General features: G+C 38.3%; 1 protein-coding gene across 2 annotated transcripts in view; it reads left to right on the top strand.

The window, feature by feature from the left end:
• NPSR1 (neuropeptide S receptor 1) overlaps positions 1-15,513 on the top strand; it is a 147,447-nt gene that overhangs the window by 28,336 nt on the left and 103,598 nt on the right. For both annotated transcript variants that reach the window (XM_077775393.1, XM_077775392.1), the window contains exon 2: positions 1,552-1,684. In XM_077775393.1, coding sequence (XP_077631519.1) covers positions 1,552-1,684 — 133 coding nt within the window. The remainder of the gene's footprint in view (positions 1-1,551; positions 1,685-15,513) is intronic.

The raw sequence follows: 15,513 nt of genomic DNA, 5'->3' as shown, positions 1-15,513 counted from the left end.
TGCAACCTTTCCTTCAGAGCATCCCCCTCAGGATTTCTTGTAGGGCTGGCTTCGTGGTGACAAATTCTTTCAATTTCTGTTTATTTGGAAAGGTTTTTATCTCTCCTTCTATTTTGAATGACAGGCTTGCTGGATAGAGGATTCTTGGCTGCATATTTTTACTGTTCATCACATTGAAGATCTCCTGCCATTCCTTTCTGGCCTGGGGAATGGCAAGTCTTAAATCCAGAAACGAGGCAGCACGCTGGAAACTCAAGCATGATTTCTATGTTTCTCAAGGAATTCTTTGAGAAATCCATCTTTGGGCAACTTCAGATTTTTCTCTCAAGGCTTTCAACTTAGTGGATGAGTCCCACGCATATTATGGAGGGTGGTTACTCTGCTGTATTTAAACTGAAGATGAGTGCAGATGTTAGCCATATCAACAAAATATCTTCACAGCAAGATTTTACACTACTATTTGACCAACCAGTTGGTCATCATAGCCTAGCCAAGTTGACACGTGAAATTTTACCATCACAATGGATATCTTCAGGCTCTTCTTATCTCCACCAAGTAAGAGCTATACTTCGGATTCCAATATTAGATGTGTGTGTCCTTACCAGCATTCTGCCCAGACCTTTTGAGCTCATGTCTCTTGGCTTTCTATTTCAAACTTGCCTCTGGTTCACCTTGGCTCCATGCTCTTCACCCATGGCTTTGCTCTGCTTTGTTCTTGCATCTGGCCTGTCCCATGGCCCTGGCCTCTGCTTATTCTGGGCCATGGATTTTAAACAGATGGAAAGCTTCATTTGAAAGAATCATGGAAAACTTCTTACAAAAGGCTTGGCATTTTAAATGAGTAGCATTCCTCATTTTTCTGTTATTTACTATTTATACATTACTGAGTGGAACTTTAGTATTACTGTATTATAAAATTATGTCAAAAGAAAAAGAATAAGATAACTTATAATCACACTACCCTAAAATAACCCCTCTTGACATTTTAGTATACTTCAGTCTTTCTTCGCATGTAGAATTTTACAGAGCTATAATCATACCCAATATATAATTGTATCGTGTTTTTCCACTTACCATTATAGTATAAGCATTTATAATGTCACTACATAATCATCTTGGTCCTCATTGTTAATAGTTACATAATAGTTCACTGAATTTGTGTTTCATTTGCTTACTATCTAGTTATCTTTAAACAATTAGCAATTTATTCTTACAATAAATATCCACATCTTTGCTATCATAGTATTCTTTTGCACACCTTGAATTCTTTCACATAGACTTAAACAATTGCTTGGCCAAGGAATATATATACATCTTGTTGTCTCTTGACATATATTTCCAAATAGATTTCTTAAAGGCTGCATCAGTTTCCACCGCTATTAGTGTAAATAAGGACCACTGTGTCTCTATTCTCTTGAGGGTAGAGCTTTGACAGGTGAAGATTCGACACCAGGAAGAAGACATTCCAGAAGCAAAGCCTAAGCCTTGCATTATGTAAAGTACCCTGGTCCTCACTAGTACACTGGTTTTGTGTTGCTTTGTTTCTCACAGACTGAGCAGTTGATAACTCTGTGGATCCTGTTTGTTTTCACCATTGTTGGAAACTCCATGGTGCTGGTCTCTACATGGAGGAGGAAGAGGAAGTCCAGAATGACCTTCTTTGTGACTCAGCTGGCTATCACAGGTAAGTGACTGTGCAGGTGAGACAGAATAAGCTGTGTGCAAAATTCCTGCGGCTCCTCGCTTTCAATGCTTTTACCAGAAGAAATGGTATGCTATCAAGTCCAAAAGGCATTAGCAAATTTGAGAGTGATTTCTATAGGGATAAAAAAAAAAACCCATATTTGGATTTTTCTTTCAGCAAGTTTTAACACATCTATACATCCGTAAGACTCCATTATAAAAATAATTCACTATATAGCACACTTGAAAATACCATTATCAGTGCCACCAAGGGGTTCTCTAGGGTTCCACTCTTTCTCTACACAGCAGCCTCCATACTATCACTAAGGTGATAGTACAATATCATACCGTATTATAAGCTTAAAGAATATATCCTAGGGGCACCCAGGTGGCTTGGTCGGTTAAGCTTCTGCCCCTCTCCCCAACTCTCTCTTTCCCTCTCTCTCTAAAACAAGAAAAAAAAAAAGAATATATCCCACAAAATGGACCAGAATTATCTGTACTCAATAATAAATGTGAAGTCTTAAGCACTTTGCAGATTTAAGTCTGTGGACACTGCTTTTGAAATATAAATGATATGTAACACCACTGGAGGACATAAGAGAGTATCTGGGATTGGGATGTTGAAATGTGGATTTGGGAAGTGGCCAGTATAGTTGAAGTGCGAATGCATCACACTTAGAGGGTGAATGGTGAAATATTCTCAAGTTTAAAAATGATCTGGGAAATAAAGGCTTCCACAGAGATGGGTAGAGCCTAAATTGGTAGGGGTCAGGTTCAAAAGGAAAACATAATCCAGGAGAGAGTCCTATTCTACAGGCCAAAGAAGAGAGTGGACAGATGGAATTTCCAGAGAGTCCAGCCTAAGACAGGCTTGGGCTCCTGAGCTCTGGGAACAAGATGGCTGTGATAGGACTTTAATTTGAATCAGACTGTAGGGCAAATGCAAAAAAAAAAAAAAAAAAAATTTTAAGTGCTAAGAAGAAACAATGGTAGATGACCATCAGAATGGGCTGTTTGGTGCATTTGAACCTGGGCTATACTCTCCGTTGCAGCATTGACAGTGGAAGTTCTTGGGAATTTAGTCTTGAGCCACAACATAGGAAAAATGTAGCACCATATCTTAGAGGAAAAACTTAGCCAAACATTGTTGATAGCTTGACATTCTCCCATCTCTTTCTAAAAAAAGTGTAGCAAGCCCATCTGCTTAAGCTGGGCTACAGAGACCAGGATGAGAAACAAAGGCACTACTGAGAAATACAGAGATGGTGAGAAAGCTTGTGCCACAGAGGTGATGCTTCTGATGGGTAAAACCTCCTTCAATCTTTCCTGCAAACAGGAGCCCCACATTTCACTCCTGTAGGAATAAAGGATAATCAGGATCATCCAGCAAAAGCTGAAATGCAAAATCCCTGGATAAGGATGTAATAACTTACTTTCATTGTATTTCCTTAATTACTGTATTATAACTCACATTCTACAGAGCCCTGTGGTGTTTTTTGTTTTTTGTTTTTTGTTTTACAACATAAGAACTTAGAGACAGCCAGGATTTCAGCTTGGAATTTAAACTGTTACAGAAAACAACCAACAAATAAATCATTGAAATATCACCATCTATTGTTAAAGAGAAAAGTTGCCTATTCTAGGTATTCTAGTTTAATCCATAGTCTGCTGTATTAACCCGAGCTTAATTTCTCATGAATGTTCAAGTCTGTTTTTTATGTGTTAATTCTTTCTGGAAAAACTCAAGGGGTCTGATCAGGGGCATTTTAAGTGAAGAGTTCTGAGAGGAAATTTTGCCAAGGTTCTGAAAGTTTAGGAACTGAAAAATGTAAAATAACTGAAGCTAAAAATACGATAGATGGGTGTAGCAGCAAATTAGACATAACTGCAGAGAAAATTAAACTGGAAGACAGGTCAGAAAATAATGATTGAAGCACGAAGAAACAACAGGATGAACAATGCAGCCAGAAAGTTAGAAACATACGGGCTCAGTGAAAAGGATTCCTTTAGAAAAGGGTAAAACAGAATGGACAGAAATAGTACCTCAAGATATAATGACCAACAGTTTCCCAAAAACCCTGAAAGACATCAAAACACAGATGCAGAAAGCACCAGAAAGGTCAACAGGTCAGAAAACAAACAAACAAATATAAAGAGAATTGAAACGCATGAAAATGATGAGATTATATAAAATCCCCATATTGGATTTAAATTGAAAGTGTGTGTGTTAACTCATGGTTTATCTCGTGTTTTATTTTTTTTAATGTTTTATTTATTTCTAGGAGAGAGAGAGAGACAGCGTGAGCAGGGGAGGGTCAGAGAGAGAGGGAGTCACAGACTCTGAAACAGGCTCCAGGCTCTGAGCTGGCAGTCAGCACAGAGCCCGACGCGGGGCTCGAACCCACGAACCGCGAGATCATGACCTAAGCGAAAGTCGGACGCTTAACCGACTAAGCCACCCAGGCACCCCGTATCTCGTGTTTTAAAAGAATCCTTATCTTTTAAGTGTACAGACTGAAATATGTGCAAGTGAACTGATAACACATCTTAAATTCACCTCAAAATAATTTGAGGACATATAAAGGGCAAAACTGATTTTTGTTGGCGATTGGTGGTGAGTACATAGGGTTTGTTGTGCTTTTTATACTATTCTCTTTACTTTTACGTATATTTGAAAAGCTTTTATAATACAAAATTTAAAACAAAAGAAAAGTGAAAAATATACATGATAACAATGAAACAAAATAACGGGGCCTGGGGGAGTTAAAGACTTTAAAGTCCTTGGATTGTTTTGGATGTAGTAAAAGCATTAATTTCTATCAGATATTAAGAAGTCAGGGGGTATGTTGAAATCTGTAGGGTAATCCCCAAATTATAAAAATGCATAATACTAGCGGTTGAAAAAGATGTAAAATGAAATATTTAAAATGTGCGCATACATATAAATGTATGTATTTGTATATAATATGCGTGTATTCTATATAATTAATCTAAAAGAAATTAAGAAAAGAGAAAAAATGTTAGAATTATTAGGACAGGTAGGACAAATAAGCTGATACGTGTCATCTCAAATATATTGGTAATTGCATTTAGTGTAAAATAAAATTGTCAGAGTAGATTTAAGACACACCTACTTTATTGGGCGCCTGGGTGGCTCAGTCGGTTAACAGTCCACGTTCGGCTCAGGTCGCAATCTCATGGTTTGTGGGTTCGAGCCCCACATTGGGCTCTGCACTGACAGCTCAGAGCCTGGAGTCTGCTTCGGATTCTGTGTATCCCTCTCTCTCTGCCTCTCCCTGACTTGCACTCTGCCTCTCTCTCTCTCTCAAGAATAAATAAACATTAAAAATTTTTTTAAAAAGACATACTTTAATCTCTTTGTAAAAGATGTATACCTTAAAAATAATGATACAGGAAACTTAAAATTAGAAGGAAAGTAAAAGGGTTAAGATAATAAAACAAGGACACACAAACCAAAAGAAAGCTTATGAAGCTATATTTATATCTCAGAAATTTGGATATTCACTGTGCTTCTCAAAGCTCGGGTGCCCATATCTTTGTCTCAGCACTTGCTTTAGGGGAGCAAAATAAAGACAGGAGGATTCTAGCTCTAATAATGTTCTTTTTGGTGGTTTTGATTGGAGTTACATGGATGTGTTCCTTTGTGATAGTTCACCAAGTTATATACTTCGTATTTGTGCACTTCACATAGTTTATATTATGTTTATAATATATGTTTATATATAGTTTATATTAGTAAAAGTTTTGTTTACAAAACATAGCACCTCAGTATGGAGCAGGGGCTGCAGTCTCAGATGCCTTCAGAAGCAAATGTGTGGAAGAGCTCAGGGGAGGGAAGGCAAAGATGGACCCCCAGGGGACCTGGGGAATGCATGTCTCACCTACAGGCATTCAAAGTCAATTCTTGTCAAAGGATACTAAGCAAACAGACCCTTCTGGCAGGCCACATTTGGCCTAATGGCTTCTGTTGTACAACTGCTGTTATATCAAATCTTAAAATCAGGGGCGTCTGGGTAGCTCAGTTTTTTAAGTGTCTGACTTCGGCTCAAGTCATCATCTCTCGGTTTGTGTGTTCGAGCCCCGCTTCGGGCTCTGTGCTGATAGCTCAGAACCTGGAGCCTGCTTCAGATTCTTTGTCTGCCTCTCTTTCTCTGCCCTTGCCCCGCTCACACTCTGTCTCCTTTTCTCAAAAATAAATAAATGTTAAAAAAAGTATTTAAAAAATAAAATCTTAAAATAAGAATTTGAAAAGCTTGCACCATTATAAAATTCTAGCCCACTCCATAATATGAATCCCACTTTCAATGTCAAGGGAACATCAAGCTTTTTGAGTAGGGTTTGGGGAGGGTGAGAGCCAGATGGGGAACTTAACATTTATAAGGGTTTAGACAAGTCACAAGGTTGTCAAAGTTTTAAAATGCATTCTCTTTGGACACCTGTGTGGCTCAGTTGTTTAAATGTCTGATTTTGATTCAGGTCATAATCTCATGGTTAGTGAGTTCGAGCCCCGCATAGGACTCTGGGCTGACAGCTCAGAACCTGGAGCCTGCTTCTCCTTCTCTTTCTGCCCCTCCCTTACCCTGCTCGCTTGCGCTCTTTCTCTCAAAAATAAATAAACATTTTAAAAATGCCTGAAATAAAATAAATACATTCTCTTGAAAAAAACTCTATATTAGGACTTTTATTATAATTTGAAAATGACAAACCATTATGTTGAACTACTGAAACCAAAAAATTGAACTATTGTATGCCTCTGGAATAATAATAATGCAAATAAAAATATAAAGGAAATTTCCTCATGATATCAAGCCCAAACCACATAACCTGGTCTGATGATTATCAGATGACCACTAACATTAAGGAGAAAATTCGAGATCAGCATATACTCATCTCTGTTATCACAAAGATTTTTCTTCCAGAACAACATGTATCAGGCTTTTCTATATGAGGAGAAATCACTGACAAGACACTGGCTCTGTCAGGGTGGTATTATTAAAGCAGAGGCTGCTAGCTTAAACTCAGCATGAATGACTTATTCTCACATAGATGCTGCTATTATTAGTGTGTCCCTGTGATGCCAAGGCATTTGCATAAATACAGCTAAAATTTTATAGGTGTTTTCCTCTTGGCATCCAGAAGGGGATGTCTTAGTCTGCTCAGTGTGCCATCACAGAGCACCGTAGATTGGGTGGCTTAAACAGCAGACATGTGTTTCCTCATAGCTCTGGAGGCGGGGGTCTGAGGCAGGGCGCCAGCGTGGTCAGGTTCTGGTGAGAGCGCTCTTGCTGTCTTGCAGGGTGTGTCTTCTCACTATGTCCTCACATGGACAGAGAGAAGGCAAGCTCTCGGGTATCTCTTCTAAAAAAGACACTAATCCTATCAGATCAGGGTCTTATCCTTATGACCTCATTTAACATTAACCACTGCCACAAAGGCCCTATCTACACATACAGCCACCTCGGGAGCTGGGGCTCTAGCGTATGAATTTTGGTGAGACACATTCAGATTATAACAGAGGGGGAAAGCTAGGTGTTTTAGGAGATTACAAGTGACTCAGAATGGGTGGAACATAGTACGGGAGGATGGAGGTCTTGAATGAAAGAAATCAGGGGTAGCCATAAATAGGAGCTTCGGATGCCTTGCTAAGAGGTTCAGGCTTTACCTTGAACATAGCCTCTGTCATGCTGGCTTGGTTCAGGACACCACTGCCTTTTATGCAAAAGTCCCAAGGCATAAGAATGAGGAAACAGGAGCGCCTGAGTGGCTTAGTCGGTTAAGCGTCCGACTTTCGCTTAGGTCATGACCTCGCGGTTCGTGGGTTCGAGCCCCGCGTCGGGCTCTGTGCTGACTGCCATCTCAGAGCCTGGAGCCTGGAGCCTGTTTCAGTCTGTGACTCCCTCTCTCTCTGACCCTCCCCTGCTCACGCTCTCTCTCTCTCTCTCCTAGAAATAAAAACATTAAAAAAAAATTTTTTTTTTAATTAAAAAAATTTAAAAAAAGAATGAGAAAACAGATACTTAAATTAACCCATGGCCAGGTTTTGCTGGTAACATGGGAACACAATAAAGCAAGAAGTTAAACTTCTTGTCAAGAGCATGATACGAATGTTGGACCACAGAGACCATGACTAAAGAAGGAAATGAAAGCAGTACGGGTCAGAAAAATAGAGAGACAGTGGAGAGTCAAGGAATGACAAGTGGCCATGCGGTCTTGAGGTGGGTTTAGCGAGAACCCCTGAACAAGAGGACTGGAAAGAAGCGAGTATGTGTTCAGGGACCAAGATATCCTCTGGTGAATGTTACAGAGATGGTGCAACTCAGTGTCTCCCTCGTACCGGGGACCTAAAGTGGAATCACAGAGAAAGTCATTAGCAAACAGGGCCACCATAAGAGAAGATAGATTCTATTAAATGCTTACCATGTACCAGGTTCTGTGCTAAACGCTTTGTGTAGATTATTTTCTTTAATCCTTACAATAGTTCCATGACCTAGCCCTGCCATAATCCTCTTTTTACAGACAGGGAAATTAAAGCTCAAAGATATTCAGACCTTGCCCTAGGTCATGCAGTGAGGGGTGGACCAGATAGTCAAAACTCAGGTAGTCTTTCTTCCAAGTGTGAGCTTTTAATCATTACAGGATGGGCTTCCCCAAGAGGCCTGTGGATGGGTGAGTGATCCGTGGGCATAATTAAACACCTCAGGACAATGGGAAGCTGGTTAGACGGAAAAAAATTCAGAGCCTGGTGCCGATGTATTTAATAAATGAGGAAAATTGGACAAGCCAGAGCATAGGAATCATGAGAGGTAGGAGAATATAAGAGCTGAACATAACTTCAAAGGATTTTGCTTGTTATGAAGTTCAAGCTTATCTGTAGCTGACCAGTTGGCTGGATTTCCAGTCTGCACAGTGAGCCTCAGGACTGGAGCTAGTGATAACTGCCCATGCAGGATGGGACGCCGGGGTCCTCCTGTCCCATCCCAACGCCTCGCAAACCTGTTGGCATCGGCTACAATGTCTGTCACAGCATAACCAGTTCCTGCATGTCCGTTAAAGTGAGAATCCTCTGAAAACATATCTCACGTTTCACTTTGCTGGTTGCTTCCCCGTATGGAATGAAATTCTGAGAGCTCGTAGAAAGAGAAGGGTCCTGGGGCGCCTGGGTGGCTTAGTCGGTTAAGCATCCGAATTTCGCTTAGGTCATGATCTCGCGGTTCGTAGGTTCGAGCCCCGCGTCAGGCTCTGTGCTGACTGCCAGCTCAGAGCCTGGAGCCTGTTTCAGAGTCTGTGACTGTCTCTCTCTCTGACCCTCCCCTGCTCACGCTGTCTCTCTCTCTCTCTCCTAGAAATAAACATTATAAAAAAAAAAAGAAAGAGAAGGGTCCTGGGGGACAGTGGATGGTGCGGAGTGGGGATGTGGCTAGTGTTACTGAAGACAAACTTCACCCAGTTTTTACTTTTCTACTTCAGATCCCTTGGGGAATCATTGGTAGTTTACATAAAGGCAAACCAAATGTGATGATTCCAAGGTTTAGGAAGAGCTACATAATGGCAAAGTTTTACCTTTTTATATCAATCAGCATTCTCAATAGAGATATGATCTTTTCAAAGTATCTATTCTATCAACTACTGTATAAAATCTCTCTTTTAAATTCATCAAAATTTCTACATACTCACCTCTTTGGGTGAACATTTTGTTTTGCCGGTGTTTTACGTTATCCAGACTTAGGCTTCAGTCTCAGCAATTGAACTTCTTAGCTCTGTGCCTTTGGAAAAGTCATTTTCTTTGAATATCAGTTTCCTAATCCAAAAAGTGAGGATACTTCTCAGAGCTGTGGAGAGTAAATGAGACGATATCAGTGACATGTTTAATACAGTGCAAGACACGTAGTAATAGCTCAATAAATGCTAGCTGCTAATGTACCACTATGGTTGTTTCACTCATCGAAATGAAATGAATGGAATGATTAATTTAAAATTCTTTGAGTCACTTACTAAAAGAGTGAAAGTTCTGCAAAAGGCCTGAAGCTCATTGCAACTCTCAACTGCTCTGCTCTTTTATTCAGGACAGTATACTTAGCTCAGATGTGCCTTTGGCTCTCAAATGTTGCTTTGAAGGGTGGCCAAGTTTTTTCATATAAATGTATTCTTAAATCATCATATTCAACGGACATCATAAATGGTACAAATATTTGGAAAATAAATTCCAAACATTGTACCTGGCTTCTTTGAGGGAGAAAAATGTGCTCTAACACTTATTATTTGATAAGACAATACTAATGCCATTCATTAAATAATATTTCCCTCATCACTCATGTGCTGAGAATAGCAACCTACTTAGAGACCAGTAGGCTTGAGTGGTTCTTTGAAGAACTTTTGGATTTCCATTTGATCATTCATTTATTTAGTTGGTAAATCAGTTGGGATTAAGTTCAGCCACACATTCATAAAATCCAGATAATAGTGGCCTAAGTGTATAGGGATTTACTTTTATCTTATGTAAAGAATTCTTGAGGTAGGCGGTCCAGGGCTCATATTGTTCTTCCACATCACTGGGGAACCATGTTCTTCTGTGTTTCTACTCTATTAAAGGACTTCCATCCTCAAGGTCAGTTCATGGTATGGAGGACTCTTGGTTCAAGACAGCTGCTAGAACTCCTGCTGTCATGTACAAATTCTAGTCAATAGGAAGGAAGAGGGGAGGAAAAAGGGAAGAGAGGAGAGGTCCATGCCAGCTATCTGTCTTTCTCTTAGATGACTTTCCAGAACTTGCACCCATTAATTTTTGCTTGCTTTTCATTAACCATCTCTAATTGAAGGAAAACAAATGTTTTTGTTGGTTTTTCACCTGAATCCATTGGCCAGAATAAAACCAGATTCCGTTTCCTAAGAAAAAATGAGAGAATAGAGGTATGTGGCAGTCTCTGGCATAGTTTATCTTCCATACTTTAATTTCCATAGAGAACTGAGAAGTTTAGACAGCGAATCTATGTTTGACTAGCTATTCCTCTACTTTGAGAATGCTTCCTCTAGAGTGGCATGCTGTCTTCTTCTAACCTTTTATCTTGGCACACTCTCCATACACTACATTGACCCATTGGACAATTGTCCCATTAAGTCAGTAAACTCCTACTGTTTACTGTTTCCATCCTCTACCCCTACCCAAGTTTTGGCCTTTGTTAGCAATTCTGCAATGAATAGTCTCATGATTAAATCTTGTGAGCATTTATTTTTTATGAGAGCTTATAGAAGTGGACTTCTATGAAAGAAAGACACTCTTATGGCTTTCAAATTGGCTAATGTCTTTTTAGTTCCCCCAGTACTAAAAGATGATGGAAGATGTCAAGAGACAGATGCCCTAGAAGCCACCAACATAGATTCCCACTGAATCTTATTTAAAAAGGTCCCTGAAAACAAAAGCCGTGCTGACTGCACTAGTTATAGAATCATAACCAGTTTTTTGAAGGCTGGGGTTCTCTCTGTTCATCTGTTGATGATACTTATGTATGTATTCAAGTATAATTTGCTTATTTAAAAAGGAGAATTTTCTTCCACTTTAGCCAGTGTATTGGAGAAGAACCTTAAGTTGTCTTTGTCTTCCACAATGACTATAGCAGTACTCATATGTTTGTGAAAACAAAGAACACATCATTTATCAGAAAACTTGAATGGAGGAATTGTTTTAATTTTGCATGTGTATGATTTTTTTATTGAAGTATAACTGAAATATCATACCTTATTAGTTTCAGGTGTACATCATAATGATTTGATATTTTTATACTTTCCAAAATGATTCCCCCTATAAGTCTAATTAACAACTGTCACCATACAAAGTTTTTACAATGTTACTGACTGTATTCCTTATGCTATAGTTTATATTCCTGTGACTTATTTATTTTATAACTGGAAGTTTATACCTTTTTTCATCTACTTCACCTATTTGGCCAGCCCTCAAGTCTTCCCCACTCTGGTACCTGACAGTTTGTTTCTCATATTTGAGTCTGTTTCTATTTTGTTTTGTTTGTTTTGTTTTTTAAACTCCACATGTAAGTGAAATCATTAAGAGTATTTGTCTTTTTGCCTGATTTATTTTATTTAGCATAATACCCTCAAGATCCATCCATGTTGTGTAATGACAAGATTTTATTCTTTTTACGGCTATGTAATATTTCATTATATACAAATAGAGATATAGAGAGATACAGAGAGACTATATATATATACGTATATATATATATAGAGAGAGAGAGAGAGAAAGAGAGAGAGAGATCTCTCATATCTTGATCCATTCATCTATTGATGGACACTTGGGTTGCTTCCATAATATGGCTATGAAAAATAATGCTGCAATAAACATAAGAAACATAAGACTGCACATATCTTTCTGAATTAGTGTTTTCATATTCTTTGGGTAATACCCAGTAATGGAATTCCTGGATGATATGGTTGTTCTATGGTTAATTTTTTGAGGAACCTCCATACTGTCTTCCACAATGGTTGTGTCAGTTGTCATTCCCAGCANTATAGAGAGATACAGAGAGACTATATATATATATATACACACACACACATATATATACACACATATATATACATATGTATACATATGTATATACACACATATATATACACACACATATATATACACACATATATATATACACATATATATATGTGTGTATATATATATATAGAGAGAGAGAGAGAGAAAGAGAGAGAGAGATCTCTCATATCTTGATCCATTCATCTATTGATGGACACTTGGGTTGCTTCCATAATATGGCTATGAAAAATAATGCTGCAATAAACATAAGAAACATAAGACTGCACATATCTTTCTGAATTAGTGTTTTCATATTCTTTGGGTAATACCCAGTAATGGAATTCCTGGATGATATGGTTGTTCTATGGTTAATTTTTTGAGGAACCTCCATACTGTCTTCCACAATGGTTGTGTCAGTTGTCATTCCCAGCAACAGTGTATAGGGGTTCCCTTTTCTCTACATCCTTACCAACAGTTGTTATAGCCAGTCTAACGGGTGTGAAGTGATACTTCATTGTGGTTTTGATTTACATTCCTCTGATGATGAGTGATGTTGAGCACCTTATTATGTGCCTGTTGGCCATCTGGAAGTCTTCTTTGGAAAAGTCTATTCAAGTACTCTGCTCATTTTCTAATCATGTTATTTATTTGTTTTTGATGTTAAGTTGTGTAAGCTCTTTATATACTTTGGATATTAACCTCTTATAAAGATATATCATTTGCAAATATCTTCTTCCCTTCAATAGGTTCCTTTTTTGTTTTTTTACTTGTTTTCTTTGCTAGGCAAAAGCTTTTCAGTTTGATGTAATGCCATTTTATTCTAGTTTTTATTGCTCTTGCTGGCAAATCCTGGTCCAAAAAAATATCACTAAGACTGATGTCAAAGAGCTTATTGCCTGTGTTTTCTTCTAAGAGTTTTATGGTTTCAGACATTCAAGTCTCTAATCTATTTTGAATTTGTTTTTGTATATGGTGTAAGATAGTGGAAAGTTTCATTCTTTTGCGTGTAGCTGTCCAGTTGTCCCAACACCATTTATTGAAGAGACTGATTTTTCCCCATTGAATAGTCTTGCCTCCTTTCTCAGAGATTAATTGACCATATATGAGTGGGGGGGCAGGTATTGCTGGGCTTTCCATACTATCCCATTGATCTATGTGTCTGTTTTCATATGTTTTAACTTACTTCTTCTCCACATTTCAGACCCCTTCAAAAAAACCTTAACTAATTCTTCTCTATACATTCCATTAGGACTTTTGGCGATAGGATTAGTCTTAAGAATGGAAGGAAACCAGAAGCCATTGAAGCTGCTATTTTGGCACATTCTGCAATTTTTAGCACTTCCATTCTAACAATTTTCTGGATGAATTTAATGACTGTTTATATTTTATGAGCTAAAGTGCCAATTAAAATTTATTAGTCATTTATCATCTTCAAGACTGACTTGTCTGTTTTATTCAAATGCAATAAAGAAGAGGAGCTAATGAGAATAACTCCCGTTGAGTGTTCAACAAAGGGAAGATAGAAAACATATTTTTTGGCACACATTCAAATAACTTCCTTTTTCTGATAGGGCCAAATCTTATCATATTAGTATAGAAAATTAGCTTTGCCTCAAAGCACTTCTTGGAGAGCAATTTACTGATGAACTAAGCAATTCTCCACCCTCAAAACCCCCTGGTTAATTATCTGACAACAGAGAAAATTGAGAGGTTCAGCAAGAGACGTGAGACCGGGAGTTGAGGTTTCCAAGGACATAGGGAGAGCTCACTACAACTTTCCTATGCCTATTTCATTCACCTTTTTCCTGGATTTCTGAGCTGCGTACTTACTTCATTTATTTATTTTGATTCTGCTCATTCATTTACTTTTAAATTTTTTCCAGCTTCATTGAGATAAAATAGGCTTAACATGTAAGCTTAAGGTGGACAAAATAATGATATATGTATATGTTGTATGATTACCACAATAAGTTTAGTTAACATTCATCACCGCATATAGTTACAATTTGTGTGTGTTAAGAACTTTCAAAGTCTATTCTCAGGTGCATGCACACACACACACACACACACCTTCCATCCTTTAATGAACACAGGTTGTTTCCATGTCTTGGCTATTGTATATAATGCTGCCTTGAGCATGGGGGAAGGGGCGGGCAAAGATATCTCTTGAAGATGTAGATTTCATTTCCTTGAATGTATACCCAAGAGTANCATCCTTTAATGAACACAGGTTGTTTCCATGTCTTGGCTATTGTATATAATGCTGCCTTGAGCATGGGGGAAGGGGCGGGCAAAGATATCTCTTGAAGATGTAGATATTTCATTTCCTTGGATGTATACCCAGGAGTAGAATTGCTGGATCATATGGTAGTTCTATTTTTAATTTTTTGAGGAACCTCCATATTGTTTTCCAGAGTGACTGCACCAGTTTGCATTCCTACCAACAATGTACAAGAATTCTCTTTTCTCCGCATCCTCACCAACAGTTGCTATCTGTTATCTTTTGATCATAACCAGTTTAACATGTATGAGGTGATACCCTATTGTGGATGTGATGTGCATTTCCCTGGTAGTCAGTGATTTGAGCATCTTTTCCTGAATGCACTGGCCTTTTGAATACCTTCTTTGGAAAAATGTCTATTCAGGTCCCATGCCCATAATTTAAATGGATCATTTCTTTTTGGCTATTAAATTGCATGAATTTTAAAATATATTTTGGACCTAAATTTGGACTTGATCCCCAGAGGTCAAGCTCTGCAGATCTCTCCAGTGATCTTTTTCTTTCCCCTGAAGAAACTGTAGGTCCAAGAGGGGCCCTATTGATGCAGTGGTGTGCCTTCCTGAGTGAGGGGTAATGCAGCCAGAGGAAAGCTGTTCTTTTTAACCCTTCTAATGCAGCCCTTCTTGGTCTCCGTGGTCCCGCAGGGTGCTTCACAATTATATCTTGACTATGGACAACTGCTAGTTTGTCTTCTTGTGAGGGGGGCGTCACGAGAGACATGGGTTGCCATCTTGATGACATTACTTGTAATTCTCATTCATAATGAAAACGTTGAGACTACCAATCTTTTTCTGAATTCATAAATTTGTGTATGACATTATGTTACTGTTTTTATTTCTAACATATTTTAGTTTTGAAGTTTTCATTTCCTTTTTCACACAATAACCATTTAGTGTGTTTGGAGTTCTTTTTATGTTTATTGTCTAGGTGACTTTCTATTTTCTTTAACATTTTGTAATTCACATTTAATGTTTTTGCCTTGAAG

Source organism: Crocuta crocuta, unplaced genomic scaffold (assembly GCF_008692635.1).
Source record: "Crocuta crocuta isolate KB4526 unplaced genomic scaffold, BGI_CrCroc_1.0 scaffold197, whole genome shotgun sequence".
NCBI lineage: Eukaryota > Metazoa > Chordata > Mammalia > Carnivora > Hyaenidae > Crocuta > Crocuta crocuta.
This window is presented reverse-complemented; position numbering and strand designations above follow the sequence as displayed.